This window comes from Elephantulus edwardii, unplaced genomic scaffold (genome assembly GCF_000299155.1).
Source record: "Elephantulus edwardii isolate Elephantulus edwardi_28Jun2011 unplaced genomic scaffold, EleEdw1.0 scaffold00010, whole genome shotgun sequence".
Lineage (NCBI taxonomy): Eukaryota > Metazoa > Chordata > Mammalia > Macroscelidea > Macroscelididae > Elephantulus > Elephantulus edwardii.
This window is the reverse complement of record NW_006399760.1, coordinates 26,754,764-26,770,934: the sequence shown is the minus strand read 5'-3', so window position 1 is coordinate 26,770,934 and position 16,171 is coordinate 26,754,764. Positions and strand designations below refer to the sequence as shown.

Here is a 16,171-nt window from a genome sequence, read left to right as displayed (position 1 = left end):
AACAACAACAACAACAATACCTATCAATATTGATGCTGACAATTTTCTTACCAGACATTGTAATAGGTGCTCAATTATTTTGAGCCTTAACTATAAAGAGTGCTGAGTAAAATTGCCCTGGGTGTATCAAGTAGAACTGTGCTGTATAAAGTTTTCAATGACTGAATTTTCAGAAGTAAATCAAAAGCCTTACTTTCAAAGTTCTTGTAACACACTAATCATTTCCATCACCCAAGGACTTCAATCCTTACTATAACTTTAGAGAGGCATTCCTAAGAATCCACAGAGATAGGTTCAAGAGCCCACAGGGGCACTACAATTCACACATACTCAAGTTCCTAATAAAAATTTGCTTAAATTTTACATATACTTTGTTCACATCCTCCCTAGGCTTTAAATCATCTCTAGACAATTAGCATACTTAATGCAATGCAAATGTGATGTAAACAGCATTTGCACTCCGTCTTCATCATTGAGGAAACTCTGATGGTGTTGTTCATAGAGGTGTGCTGCTAATTCAAAGGTGGCACCTCATAACTGGTTTTAATTCACCAGTGGCCCTGAGGAGAAATATGAGAAATGTCCTCCTGTGCAATTTAAAGTTTTAGAAAATGTGATGGAGGGTCAGCAAGCAATGAGTTGTTTTGGATAAGACAACAATGAGTGTGTTCTTTTTGTGGCTTTTAAAATTGTTCTTAGCCTTTGAGTGATTGCTTTTTTGAAGCTACTTAATTGATTTTTAGAACCATTTCCCTCCCCTTACTAAATATTTTAATCCACAGTTGGTTGAATCTTTGGATGTGGACCTCAAAGTTACAGAAGACCAACTTGTATTTATTAACTTCATTTGTTGGCAAAGGCATGAGAGTGAATAGTTGTTGTTATGTGCTGTTAAGTTGCAACTCATAGCAACCCTATGAAGAATAGATCTGAACCCTGTCTTATACTGCACCATCCCTATCATCTCTGGCAATTGGGTCTATTGGGGCAGCCACTGTATTACTCCATCTTGTTGAGGGTCTTCTTCTTCTTCTTCTTGGACCCTCTACCTTTCCAAAGTTGATATTCCTTTCCAAGGAATAGCCTCTTCTAACAACATATATGAGAATCCACAGTGCATGAGTAACTCAAAAGCCTTCCTTAGAAATACACTGGCTACACTTTTTCCAACACATAGTTGTTTTTTCTTTTGGCAGGCCCTGGGGTATCCTGTACTCTTGGGTCTACTCAAGTCATAAGCTGGGAGGTAGGATCCTAGAGCCTAGCATTTATTCCAGTGAAACATGCTGCCTTTCCTGAACAAGTTAGTAAAAAGCTCAGAAAGAGTCATTTACTCTCTTACATAGCATTTCAAAGTATGAATTAAATTATAGTCACTCAATCTATTACAGAGGATAGCTAATTTAAAATTATTATGTTGTATAAAGGAATTTGCCCACCTTACACTGGCTAGTTTGTACCCTGTGTTATTTTTCCTTTTTTAGGAAGTCAATTAAGTTTCCCTGATGTAATGCAGGAAAGCATAAAATTGGATTTTTAACTTGAGAGTAAATATCGAAGTTCTGATTCAGAGTCGTGAATCATTCCCAGGATTCACATTAGTGACCTCTGAGAATTTCCAAACAGTATTATTTTCTCATCTCTGTCTTCTTACCACCTCTGGTCATACCTCCTTTAAATAAAAGGAATCGATGTTTACTCAGCAGCTGGGTCCCTAGACTACAGTGAGAGTTAACACTTTACCACAAAAAGAGAAACTTTCCTTTTCCTAATGGTAGAATCAAGTTAGTTAAGTGTTCACAGAAACTTTTAAATAATATGAAGAAACAGTTCATCAGAACTCTTCAGTAGAACTAGATTAGAAAATAGATAACATATAAGCAGTGTTCTGGAGTTCAAAAACTCAAATTACTGTAGCTGAATTGGAACAAACTTAGAGCTGACACACCATTGAATTTCCAAGGCTGTCAATCACATGGAAGAGATTCCCATCTTTCTTCAGGGAAAACACTGGTAAGATTGTAACTTCTAGGGAGGTGCCATCTTTGGTTGGAAGCATGATTTCCCATTGACTAGCTCTGGTGGCCTAGTCATAAGAAACTACACTGAAATCCCAAAGGCATGTGTTTCAAATCTGCCAGCCACTTTGCAAGAAGCAGGCTGATGGCAGTCTTTTCCTGTGAGATTAGCTACCTCTGAAAACCCACTGGAGGCTCAGTTATGCATTAGTTCTAACTCAATGGTACACAACAACAGGCCACCAGAGATCCTGCAAATAGTCTATATATTGGGGGGGGGACCCAACTTCTTTTACTAATATGAGGATGTCATATTTTAATATAATAGTAACAAAATTCTATGCCCTTCAAAATGATCAATAAAATCAAGAGAAAAAAACCCAACAAAAATCAACAAACTCAAACCAAAATACAAATCCTAAGGCACAGAACTGTTAAATAACCCAAAGTCACACAACCACAAAGTGGTAATATAAGTGTTATTACACCTAATTTTTTTCATTAAATTGTTCAGTTGAATTTTGACAATTGCAAATATAGAGATATTTATATGACTTAGGAAGTTTGACAAATAGCACATGACATGGAGCAGGCACTAAATAATATTCTTAAAAGAGAATTTAGTTAGCACTCTGTTTACATTTTTTCCATTGTTTTTCAGTCAATTATACCAAAGAAATGATGCAATTTAAAGTTACAAAGCAGTGAAGCAGGTAGTCCTCCAAAAATAGTACTTTGCACCATATGTTTTAAGATAATCTTTCAAAAGACCTAAAACATGGTAATTTCAACCTAAGAAAAAATTGAATTAATAATTAGTCCCTAATGCATTATATTGACTCTACTTCTGTGTGGGTTCATCTTTTTTCCTCATCCTCTCGGCCTGCCATCCTTTTAAATCCCACTTCATCATGCTCATACAGATTTCCCTTTATCTATCATAATGGTTACTCATCATGGGCAGTGTTTGGTGAAGCTCCCAGATTGAGTGAGGTTTGGAAGCAAGAGTGTCATCCACTTCCTAAACCACATGCCTTTGGAAAGTCTATGAACATAGAGAAATGATGATAGTTCTAGAACAAGGTTCAGGTCTTTTTTTCACAGAGTCACTATGGGTCACGCTGTACTGGACCACAATTAACAGCAATAGATGAAAGGGAGACTGAGAGAAGCAGTTCTACTCTGAAAGGTGGGCTCTCTTGTTTTGGTTAAGGGTGTTTGGTTGTTTTTTATTTAAGCCTCTTGTTTAGTGTCAACACCACCTCCTGCAGGGCCTTTGTATTTAAAAGTTGGTTAGGCCCTCAGGCCTAGTGTAATTATAATTTAGAGAAACATTCTTTTCAATGGTGCAACACTGGTCTGTCAAATTTCTGTACTGAGGTAATCTGGTGTGGCTATAATGCTGAACTCTGTGTCATTGGGGTGTTGAATGCCATAATGGTTACTCATTGTGGACAGTGTTTGGTGGAGCTCCCAGATTAAGACAGGTTTGGAAGCAGGAGTGGCATCCACTTTCTAAACAACATGCCTCTGAAAACTCTATGAATTTAGAAAAACAAAGATGGTTACAGAAAGCATTCAGGTCTTTTGTTCATTGGGTTGTTATGAGTTGCCCTTGATTTGAAGAAAATCAACAACCCAAATGCATTATATTATCATTGCTGCCTGGTTTGTTACAACCACTATTAAAACTAATTTTGATTCTCAGATCCAATTTTTATTAGGTGAAAAATCACTTTTCTAAAACATATATAATTCATAAATGAATAAATATTTTTAAGCCACTAAATAAATATGTTAATACAGTATGATGAAGCTAACTGTATACTTCTAAAAATGATAATTTGAAGGGAATTGTATAGATCAATATTTCTCACACAGATCACAATCAGTAAAATTTTTAATAATAATAACAATAATTTTTAATAATAATTCTTATTTTAAATTTTTTCACATTCACTCTCTAAGGAATGTTCAGGGAACTTTCAAGAGGTGAAGTGTATGAAAAATAGAGTGTGTTATTGAACAAAAGACTGAATACCAAGACATATATGCTAATGCATCTATCTTCTATTAAGGCTGATATAAATAACATTTACAAAAATGCGATAGAACACTTTTTCTCACTACTTCAATTTCTAAAACATATTTTTCCATAATGATATGTTATTAACACTAACATACAATATTTATTCCACTATTGTTTTAATAACTTACTAAATATTTTTAATTTAAAATTTTTATCTTAATACTACAACCATTAATAAAGTTAGCCTAAATAAATAAATAAATAAATACTCTTTGGGGGAAATACATTTTAGATCAAAAAGTTCTAGAACTGTTGGAATAGAAACAAGGAAATTCAGTTTGCTCAGTTTTAAACTTTCCCTTTATTATTCTAATTCCCAGTGATGATGGCTTATAAACTCCTCCTAAAATATGAGAAGTCATTTCAAATAGATTTTAAAAGCCTTTAAGTATTTTATTCATAACATGAAAAACACCAATCTCCTTAGAAATTGCTCCATTTGCAAAATATATTTATAACTTAACCAAAATAAATAATTCATACCTCACCAAGTGAGTAATAACGTCTTGGGATCTGGGAGTCCGGATAGATGTTTTCTAGGTACCAGGAAAAGGGCTTACACTTCAGATTTTCTCTTAGTGTTTTTCTGACTGACACATCTCCATAATCCACTTTGACAACACCTGCAATATTTCATAGAAACACACAAATCAGTTTGTGCTATTTTAATTTTAGCACTGTCATTCTGTTTACCATCTCTTTTCTTGCTATAATTTCAATTCCATCAAATTAAATTGCATATGCAGCTCCTACTACTGATTTTTTTTACTACCATTCAATTAATAAGTTAAAAGATATTTAAAAAAAATATACAGTGCCTTCATTGGTTATCAGTTTTCAAATACAAATACTTATCACCAAGCACTTGTATATCTTATATTGGATAATTAATCAACTAACTGAAAATTAGTATTAATTTAGCATCTCATAATCAGAGCTTAGCTGAGCTGTATGATATTATCTGTTTCTCTTTAATAAAAAATCCAATAGCTCTATTGCTTTTGCTCACGCAGATATTTTCCTGTGTCATTTATTTATCAATGATAAAATTTATTAAAAATATTTTAAATGTGGTCCTCAAAAACTACTGAATTTCCAAAGACTTGAATTTTTCTTTATTGGTTTAAATTTATCTTAAGAATTATTTTTAGTCACTTCAGTTCCTTTGGAAGGGCTAGGCATTTATAAAGAAGCATAAGTAAACTAACATACAAAGAAATCAACATGGATATATTAATGTATTTATTAAAATAGCATAATGAACAATGGTGGTCAACACAGATTCTCTACAACCCCTTATATTTACCAGATATCTATAATTAGTCAGGGACATGTGCTTTGATCTTGGCCAGTGGTCTCAGGTGAAAAGAACTATCTGCTGCTTCAGGTCTAAAACCTAGACTAGTAGTGAGGAAAACTTTTAGTGATCTTTTCTCCCACTGCAGGGACTGAGAGGATCTTATCTTCCAGACGTGACAGCTGTAGGAGAGCTATAGGAAAATCTAAACTTCCATTGGGTGAATATGTGGTAGAGCACCTTATAGTCTCCCATTCACCCCCATCTTCATCGCTTCATTTATGCCAAACATGTAGAAATACACTTTTGTTGTCTTCAGTTGACAAGATCTTGTAATTTCTGGTTCATTAAGTCTATAAACAGTGGCTAACACAGAGGTTGCAGTATCTTCAGCCTTCACTAGTCAGGATCTCACTATGGCTGCTCAAGTAGAGGATGATTTGGATTTAAGAAGTTCATGATTCTTACTGTTTAAAAGCTCAGAAATGAAATAGTGGTTTTCTTTTATTGTTTATTGTCATTTCTAAATTATATTTCCCCCTCTCTTTTTGTACTTCCCTCTAAAAATTGAGCTCTTTTTAAGAACAAGGTAATTCAGGTTGTATTACTAGCAACCTCTTCAAGTACCTATTCAGAGCCATCTGCCAACATCATAAACATTGTTCTTCATTCAATGAGGTTTTGTAGCACGTGGATTACACTGTCTATCTCTACTTTTAAACTATCAATATTCATGATGGCTCGAACTCAAGGAAGATGAGTTGTCCAGTAATCTGTCTTTGCAATTATATTTTCAATCATCTTTTCTTTTATAACATCTCAGCTACTCATTCAGAACCTAATTCATCAGTAACTAATAACTCTACCACTTTTTAAAAATCTGGATTTTAAGATTTCTCATTTTTAACTGACACATCCTTTCATTTTACCTCATCAAGTCTTACAACTCATTGATTCCAGAACTTTATTTCACATATACCTGTAGTCTTCTCAATTATGTGCTATGCATCAGAGAGTTGGGCACTGACTAGGGATGATAGAACGAGAATTAATGCCTTTGAGCTGTGATGCTGGAGAAGAGTGTTGAATATACCATGGACTGCTAGGAGAACAAACAGGTTTGTTCTGGAGAAGGTGAAGCTGGAATGCTCTTTGGAGTCAAGGATTCTGAAGGTTCGTCTGGCATACTTTGGACATGTTGCAAGGAGGGAATGGTCTTTGGAGAGGGACATCATGTTTGGCAGAGTGGAGGGATGGCACGGGAGAGGGAGACCTTCAATAAGATGGATCAATTCTGTGAGTGGAGTGGTGGGAATGAGTGTGTTTGAGACAGCGAAGTTGGCACAGGATAGAACAGCATTTAGGGATCTTGTACATAAGGTCGCTATGAGTGGCAAGTGACTCAATGGCACATAACAACAACAAACCTCTTTTTAACATCTCTTAGTTTATCTTTTCCACTGAACTTTAAAAATAAAAAATTCTCATTCTGATTAAAATATTTTTTCTCTAAATTTTCATCCAAGTTGAAGAACATGGGTGAGAATAACAAATATGCCAGCTATAAATAAGTGCCCATGAACCTCAAGGGTTTCCTCAGCACTACAGGGCACTTATATTACCATCTCTTCAGTAAATCACTTGCTCAATCTCCTTGTAAACACTTTGAGGTCTGAAATAATCAATACATACCTTTATATACATTAATGGTATTTTAGAAGCAAATAAAAATACTAATAATAGAACTACATCACCAACATGTTAATGTGTGTTTGCATCTGCCTTGTGCCCTAATTAACAGATTAAACACTCTTTTTGCCACTCTAATGTCACTACTTTACTTGCACAAGAAATTCTATTCTTTCTTGCTATACAATGTTTGGCTAAGAAAATTAGCTCTTCCTTGTAAAATCAATTGTCCCTACGCCTTAGATTATTCTTGCCAACAAACAACAATTACCCCTATGTACCATGTAAGGAGCTCTGGTGGCACTGTGGCTAAGGCATTCAACTTCTAACCAATAGGTCAGCACTCTACAATAGAAAGATGGGATAATCTGCTCCTATAAAGATAAAAGCCTCAGGAACCTTATGGTGCAGCTCTACTCAAGGAATTAACTCAATAACAGGGAGTGAATCCACTATATAAAAATAATAAAATGAAATAAAAACAAACAATTATACAAAATGTAAAACTACCTAAAAATCAGCCTATAGATTCAAAACCCACCTGCCATTCAGATGGAGGATCAGCTATCAGTAGGTTGTAACTTGACACAGCAGCAATACTTATTCGAATATTAACCTATACATTGACTGTTTGGTGATATTTAACTCAGATATATAAAGGAAGCATGTTTTAAATAGGTAGGAAGATTAAAATTCATCAAAATCTCAGGTAATGTTTTCTAGTACAAATTTGATTAGCCTGGTAGTCCTGGATACCTATAATGACAGAATACCTTGATTATAAATGAAAGCTTAGAGTTCTACATTTAAAAACAAACACAATGACTTAAAAGTGGGGAAAAGGGGAATAATTTTCCTTAAACGAGGAAATATTAAGGTAAATCAATAATGTTCTAAGCAGTCAAAACACAGTTTGTGTTATAATAATTATATAAGAATATGAGGACATTGAGATGTATATGAAGGTTGTTTTTTCACCATATATACTCAATCTATAGGCTGAGAAAAGTAATAATTTTTTTCAAAAAGTGAACTATATTAAGAAAACCATGGTATTAAGACTGGGGGAAGAATAATTAACAACCTGTGCTATGCAGATGACACAACATTGTTTGCTGAAGGTGAAGAAGACTTTAAGGCACTTAGTAAGGAAGATAAAAGACTTCAATCTGTTCAACAAATGGCATTGGTAAAACTGGACATCCACAGGCAGAAAATTGAAACAGGATATATATTTCACACTATACACAAAAATTCACTCACTGTGGATAAAAGATCTCGTGGTAAAACCCAAAACCATAAAGACCATAAGAGATAAAATGGGGGGATAAATTTAGAAGACCTAATCTATGGAACAAGTAGACTTGCAAACATAACCAAAAATGCATAACCAGTAGGGGATAAAATTGACAAATTGGACCTTCTTAAAATCAAATTCCTATGTACATCAAAATTTTCTCAAATAAGGAGAAAACAAAGACTGCTGACACTGAAAAATACATTTGGCAATGATATTTCAGACAAGACTCTCATAACTTAAGTTTACATATTATTGGACCTCCACCAAAAAAAAAACAACCCCAAACACAAAACTCTCTAATAAACCAATCACAAAATGGGCAAAATACACGAGAAGACTCTTCACAAAGGAGGACATTCAGATAGCTAACAAATATATGAACAAATGTTCAAAATCATTAAAACATAAATCAAACTAATGAGATACCATCTCACTCCAGCAACAGTAGTTTCGGGGAGGATATAGAGAGATTGGAACATTTATGCACTGTGGATGGGACTGTAAAATGGTACAACTGCTACGGAAGGCAATACAAGAAACAAAATATGATCAAGAGGTGATGGTGATAGAGGAAGTGTAGGCTGCTCTGGAGCACCTGGCAAAAAAATAAGGCCCCAGGAATTGATGAAATACCCGTTGACATGTTTCAACAAACAAATGCTGACCTAGATGTACTCACCAGCATGTACCAACAAATCTGGAAGATAATTACCTGGTCAATTGGCTAGAAGAGATCCTATTTATTCCCATTCCAAAAAATAAAAAAAGGGTGACCCAACAGAGTGTGGAATTTATCGAACAATGTCACTAATATCACACATGAGCAAAATCCTGCTGAAGATTGTCCAAAAACGACTGAAAAAGTACATTCTCAGAGAACTACCAGAAGGATCCTGGCAGAACGCAAAGAGTATAAAAGGAATGTCTATCTGTATTTCATTGACTATGCAAAACATTTGACTGTGTGGATCACAACAAATTGAGGCTAACCCTGAGGAGAATGAGAATCCCAGAACACTTGATTGTGCTCATGTGAAACCTATTCTCAGACCAGGAAGCAGTCCTCAGAACAGAGCAAGGAAATACTGCATGATCCAAAAACAGGAAATTAGTGCATCAAGGTTGTATCCTGTCTCCATAACTCTTCAATCTATATGCAGAACCAAACATTCAGGAGGCTGAACTTTATGGGGAGAAATGTGGTTTTCAGGATTGGAGGAAGACTTATCAACGACATCTATTATGCAGATGACACAATCTTGCTTGCTGAAACTGAGGTGGACCTGAAGCACTTGCTACAGAAGGTCAATGACAGTAGTCTTCAATATGGATTTAAGACAAAGATTCTCACTGTAATTGGCAGCACCATGATAGATGGAGAAGAGATTGAGGTTGTTAACAATTACAGCTTGCTTGGCTCCACAATCAACACTCTTGGCACCAGCAGTCAGGAAATAAAAAAAGATGAATTGCACTGGGAAAATCTGCCATCAGGGACCTCTCTAGAGTAAAAGCAATGGTGTCAGTCTAGAGATTAAGGTATACCTGATCCAGGCCATTGTCTTTGCAATTACTTACTATTCATCACAGAGGTTAACAATGACAAAGGATGACAGCAGAAGAACTGATGCCTTTGAGTAGTGGTGCTGGAGAATTGTCTTGAACATACCTTGGACCACTAAGAAAAGAAAAAGGTCTATCTTGGAGAACGTGAAACCAATTTTCTACTTGGCGGCTTAGAATTTGAAGCTCCATCTCACACATTTTGAGCATGTGGCCAAGAGGGACCGTCCTTTGAGAAGGCCCTCATGTTTGTAAAAGTGAAGGGACAGTGCCGAAGAGGAATAAACCAGATGAGATGGATTGACCGGGTAACAAGGGCAATGCTGGTAGGTGAGACTGGCTTAGGACCAGGCAGGCTTCAGAGCTGTTGTATAAATTTATTGGTCTTAGAAGCTTTGTGCATAAGGATATGTGCTTTTTAGTGTGGGAGGATGAGGAACATTGAAATAATTTGTTCTTGAAAACAATGTATTTGAATTATATAAATAAGCTAGCAGAAAACTTAAAAAATAATAATTAATGAGGAGCTAAACATTTTAAATACCCTTACCCTCAAAAAGAGAAAGCAAAGCAGGTGTCATCTAGTTAATTCCAGTCAGGGCAACTCCACGTGTATCAGAATTGAATTGTGCATCACAGGTTCTCAGTGAATGTTTTATTAGAAGTAGATTGCCAGGACTTTCTTTCACCATAGAATGATCTTCAGCCTTTATCCTCTCAATAAGCCACCAAGCCTATAAGTATGTTAATTATAAGAGATGCCCTATTTTCAAGCCAACTGGAGATTATTGTATTCTAATACATATAGTTATATAAAATCAAGAGATGAATTGCATTGGGAAAGTCAGCTATCAGGGACCTCTCCAGAGTACTGAAGATCAGCGACATCAGGCTAGAGACTAAGGTGCGCCTGATCCGGACTATAGTCTTTGCAATTATGTGCTATGCATCAGAAAGCAGCACAGTGACTAGGGATGATCGAGAATTGATGCCTTTGAGCTGTGGTACTGGAGAAGAGTGTTGAATATATCATGGACTGCTAGGAGAACAAACAGGTTTGTCCTGGAGAGGGTGAAGCCGGGCTGCTCGTTGGAGTCAAGGATTCTGAAGCTTTGACATACTTTGGGCATGTTGAAAGGAGGGACCAGTCCTTGGAGAGAGACATCATGATTGGGAGAGTAGAGGGACAGCGCAGGAGAGGAACAGCCTCAATGAGATGGATTGATTCAGTGATTAGGGTAGTGGGAAAAGGTGTGTCAAAGACAATGAGGTTGGCACAGGATAGAGCAGGGTTTAGGGCTCTTGTTCATAGGGTTGTTTTGAGTTGCAAGTGACTCGACGGCACATAACTATAACATATATAATTTTGGTGGTTTACTTTAGAACTCACGTTGTTGAAGTGTTTTTTTCCTTCCTTTCTTATTTAAAATAATACTTTTAATCTACTGTTTAAATTTTTATTCATTCTTGATATGCATGCAAATTACCCAGCCTCATAACCTCTCATTAGAAAGTCATTGGACAGAACTATATTACCAAGTTGACAGTCTATGCCAGCTAATCATACATAGTGGTTATCCATTAAATTTATCATTTACTATTATGACTGTAATTTTATTTTAATGGAATAAGAATGAGATAATAAATTCTACAGAAAGCACAGCTTTCATGGAGGGCTACGTTACACGGAGTAACCAAACATCAGACAACTTCTCAATTTATTTAACTTTGTGTGATTCCCAAAGTCAAAAGCTAGACCAGTTTTTGAGGCTGAATTTTCTAGGTAATTGCCTCAAACTTCAGTTCAATTTGATAATAAAACTTACATATCCAACCTCTTGGTCCCAGATCAATGAGAATATGAGCACTAAGAAAAGTGAATCTTTGCAAATAGCCTTTTAAATTAAAGGTCAATTTGATATCAGTTGAGGCAAATGGAGTATAAAATCGACAATCTCTCAGAACTTTTCCAAGTAAGGGTTTTTTCACTAGTGTTTGCTATCTTTTAGAATCTAACACAGCTGGAATATGTAGTCACTTGACCTTCTATGAATTGTTATCTGCCTGTGTGTATCACCATTATCCCACCTTCAAAGAAGTATATATTTGCATACAATTGATTACCTAAGAAGTATTATTTGAAACAATTTTTAATCAAAGATAAGAAAGAAAACAAAGATCACCTTAACGTATCTATATTTGCCATAAGGTAATCTCTTTCTATTTCTGTATAAAAACATAGATACAACTTTACTTGCAAAAGTTAATTTATACTATAACATATATTTGCAATTTGCTTTCCCTACCCCTTATACTATGAATCTTTCTAAATCAATTAAATGCTTCTGTAACTGTTTTAAATGGATCTACGGAATTCTTTTTTACACATAAATCACAATTTATTTATTTAGACTTGCATAGATCAATATTCAAGCTATTTCTAATTTTGCATTTACAATGAGCAAATATTTTTGTGTATACTATTGCTCATATCCTTGACTATTTTTCAGGTTAATTTCCAGAAGCAAAATGTTTGCATAAATGGACTAAGAATTGAATTGTGTGTCCCAAGTATGAGTTGAAATTTCTACCTCATGTTATTTACAAATGCAATTCCATTTGGAAACAGGATTTTCTTTGTGAGATTGTTGTGGGCAAATTGGAACTGACTGATATCTGACCTTCCACTGGCTTTTCAGAGGCAGTAAATTCTTCTGGGAGGAATTCCTCTTCTTTCTCCAGTGTAGGGTATGTTCTAAATGGAATTGCTCCTACGCAATAAAAAGAGCTGATTAGTCACAGAAGAGATGTTGTTGTCTGGTTGTTGTTATGTGCAACTAATCCAAAAGCTGTATTTTTCTGGTAGTTGGAATCCACTTGCAGCATGGTGGGAGAAAGATGGAGAATTTACTCCTTTGATATTTAAGGCCCTGGAAATGAGGTACATGGTGGGTCACTTAAGTGTTATAGTTTCATGCGATTGAGTTCTGAGGTTTCTCTTCTTTTTCTAAATTTTGTCATTTGTTTGTTTTAAGTGGTTCTTTGATAATTTCTGGTACAATCATGATATCACTAGTATAACCATTTGCTGAGTGGTTGCTGATACCAGGAATAAAATCTCAGAGATAATAATGGAGTTTTTTTTAAGAAATTCCAAGTTCTAGTGGCCCAGTAGTAAGGAATTGTGATGCCAATCTAAAAGTATGAATCTGTCAATTGGTCCGAGGGAAAAGGTTGGGCAATGTCCTCCTCTGGGACTGACTCTGGAAGCCCACTGGAGGGTCAGGTAGGAGCTGGTTCCTGCTCAATGGCCCAGAACAACAAGAACAGCATCAATAACAACATTAAAGACAAATATTTGCAAGGGGAAATATAATTCCATCTATATGGTTTTAAAATATTTCCACTACCAAGTTTCCATGGAATTATTTTAATTGAAACAATACAGTGATAATAAGCACAGAAACATGTTTGTTGATATGTATATTTATATTCAGTCTTTAGAATATTATCTTATGCCAAGAGGTATTCACTAAATATTAGTTGGAGGGAGCTCTGGTGGACTAGTGGGTAAGGAGTTACACTGCCAACCCAAAGGCAAGCGGTTAGAATACACCAGCGGCTCTGAGGAAGAAACCAATTTCCTCTTGTGTGACTTGCAGCCTCTGAAAGCCAGTTTAAAGGTCAACTATGGGTCACTTCCAAGTTGAAGGCACAAATAACAACAATAAATATTAGTTGTATCACAGTTGTCTAGTGTATGCTTTCTTGTCACTCATTTTCTTTCACCTTTTATGTATCTCATATAACTGTATGTAAAACAAAAATGTACTTATTTGTTTTCATTACTAGAAATTATTGCATCGTATTTACAAAATGAGTTTAGATTATTTAGATTTATCTAGACATAAGATTTCTCCTACAAAGCTCTCATTTCATGTACATATACCTACATCTACATGCACATGCCTCTGGGAAGTTGTATGCTTTACTATAGCATATCCAATGACAAAATTTCAGTAAGCCTGAGTTTGACTTATGAATTTTAGGGATGATGGACTAATATATTTTTCCTGAGCTCTCCATGTTATACACAGACTCTGTGTGTGTGTGTGTGTGTGTGTGTGTGTGTAATGTAAATATGTCCTTATTGCCTCAAATTTGTTATCTGAGCCTATTTATAAAAGAACACCATAAAGTAATTTTGCCTATTTATTAAATTGTCCCACCATCTTGTATTTAATATTTTTTCTTCAGAGCTTATAAGAAAATATAATTACACTTATAAATTATGAGAAGATAAATATAAAACCCAAAAACCTGTATAGCTCAAGAAAATGACTGTAACTGTTGGCACATATGTTAATTCAAATAACATCTGATCTGTTAGAAAATATTAGCTTCAAACTAGAAAGAAGACTACAAGATTTCAAACTAGAAGGAATTATAAGAATTTATCGTCACTTCTTGATTAGTTAAACTAACAGAATGCAAACCTGGAATATATAACTTCTTTTCAGGAGAAATTACAACTGTATCATATAAAGTGTTTAGTTTATGCAGCAGTGAAAGACTACATATTGTATGGGGTTATTATTAATAGAATGTAAGAAACTGAAAGCTGATTTAGAGTCTAGAGCTGCCTGGGCTGCTTCCTTAATTTAAATCTTTCCCTTTTATGTACTGGATGTGTGATATTGAACAACTTGGGTTATTTCATTAGGTTTCAGTTTCTTCATTCAGTAAATGGAAAGAACACTACCATCTTTCTCAGAATGTTATTAATACTATTAAATATCTTAAAATGTAAAGCCCTTGCATGGAGTATAATACATAGTGAGTACTCACTAAATGTTGTCTATTAGCTTTGTTGTTTTATTGTGAACGTGGACCTCAAGGAGCATACCATCTCCTAAAAGAAGAATCAGATGGTTCTTTTCAGAGCCTGTGCACTACAACTGTATATCTGATGTATAGAGCGGGAAAACAACTACTTTGGCACTGATGTACTTTCAACGAGAGGCACACATGCATCACCATCAAGACTTCTCAGAATTACAATCCTATAGGTATCATTTAAGGTCTCAGACCAAGCAGTTTTCTGAACCCAAAGCACTAATAAAATGAAGCTGAACTCAACACATCACTGCACTTGCCAATTTCTCAGCCAACATTGGCACACTGGAGTGATTGTGACACAGATTTCACACATTCAAGAAACAAAAAAACATCAAGGGCTCAGAACTAAGAAAGTTCACCACTAAACAGAGTAGAAGTGGAGAAGGTGATAAAACTGTTCTAAGAAAGCATGCTGATTTCTAGTTTGGATAAACAATTACAAAAACTGTTCTCAAACTCCATTGCTAATTCATTTTAGTATAAATGAGTGAGCTGAGAAAGGCTAGAGGAGAGTCATTAGTAATCCTAGGACATCGTGCACTGTTCTCCGGAACAGCCAAGGACAACAATTCAAGAAGCAGGGGGTCACCTGACAAATCTGGGAGATGATAGGGGGAAAATATATTGCTCCTGATTTTCCTGTGTAGCACTTATTATCTTCTTCAGGCATTGATAATGTTGATGTCGAAAACAAAGCCAAGAGTGTATACTGCATGCATATGCGATACAGTTCACAGAATCACCTGATTTGACAAGTTACTTCCCAACACTTATTCCAAAAGGGCAACATTCAGTCTTAATGAAAACAGATGAAGTGTGCCAGCCACATCATATATAAAAGTCTGATACTCTATGACATGCCTGACTTGCCTCATTCTCTCTTTCTCTCCCTTTTACAAGTTGGTATTTTTCAAAAGATATCATTAATCTAGAGCTATGCTGCCATCCAATTTGACAAGCCTTCTGAGCCCTCACAGGAGACTGGAACCTGCAGAAAAGGACTTGCAACATTTTAAAAGAAAGCAGTTTGTAATGTTGGTCTTTGTTATTTCATGAAAGTTTGATTTGTTTGTTCCTAAGGAATAAATTTGTATTGTGAGTTACATGATAGCTGTGGTGTTCAACTGAATAACTTCTGAATAAAATAATAATTATCTCTTAAAATACTAGTAATTTTACATATATTGATTTATGTTTATATTATTTCTCCTCTCCTATGACTTTCAAAATTGGGAAGGGTGTACGCCAGGGATGCATCCTGTCTCCATACCTTTTCAACATGTATGCAGAGCAGATTATCCGAGAGGCTGGGCTCT

The 16,171-nt window shown here is 35.4% G+C and overlaps 1 protein-coding gene across 1 annotated transcript in view; it reads right to left on the bottom strand.

The window, feature by feature from the left end:
- The window catches only part of GALNT13 (UDP-N-acetyl-alpha-D-galactosamine:polypeptide N-acetylgalactosaminyltransferase 13 (GalNAc-T13)), an 869,120-nt gene that overhangs the window by 101,626 nt on the left and 751,323 nt on the right, over positions 1-16,171 (bottom strand). The window contains exon 10 of the mRNA XM_006880780.1: positions 4,591-4,730. Within this exon, the coding sequence (XP_006880842.1) occupies positions 4,591-4,730 (140 nt within the window). The remainder of the gene's footprint in view (positions 1-4,590; positions 4,731-16,171) is intronic.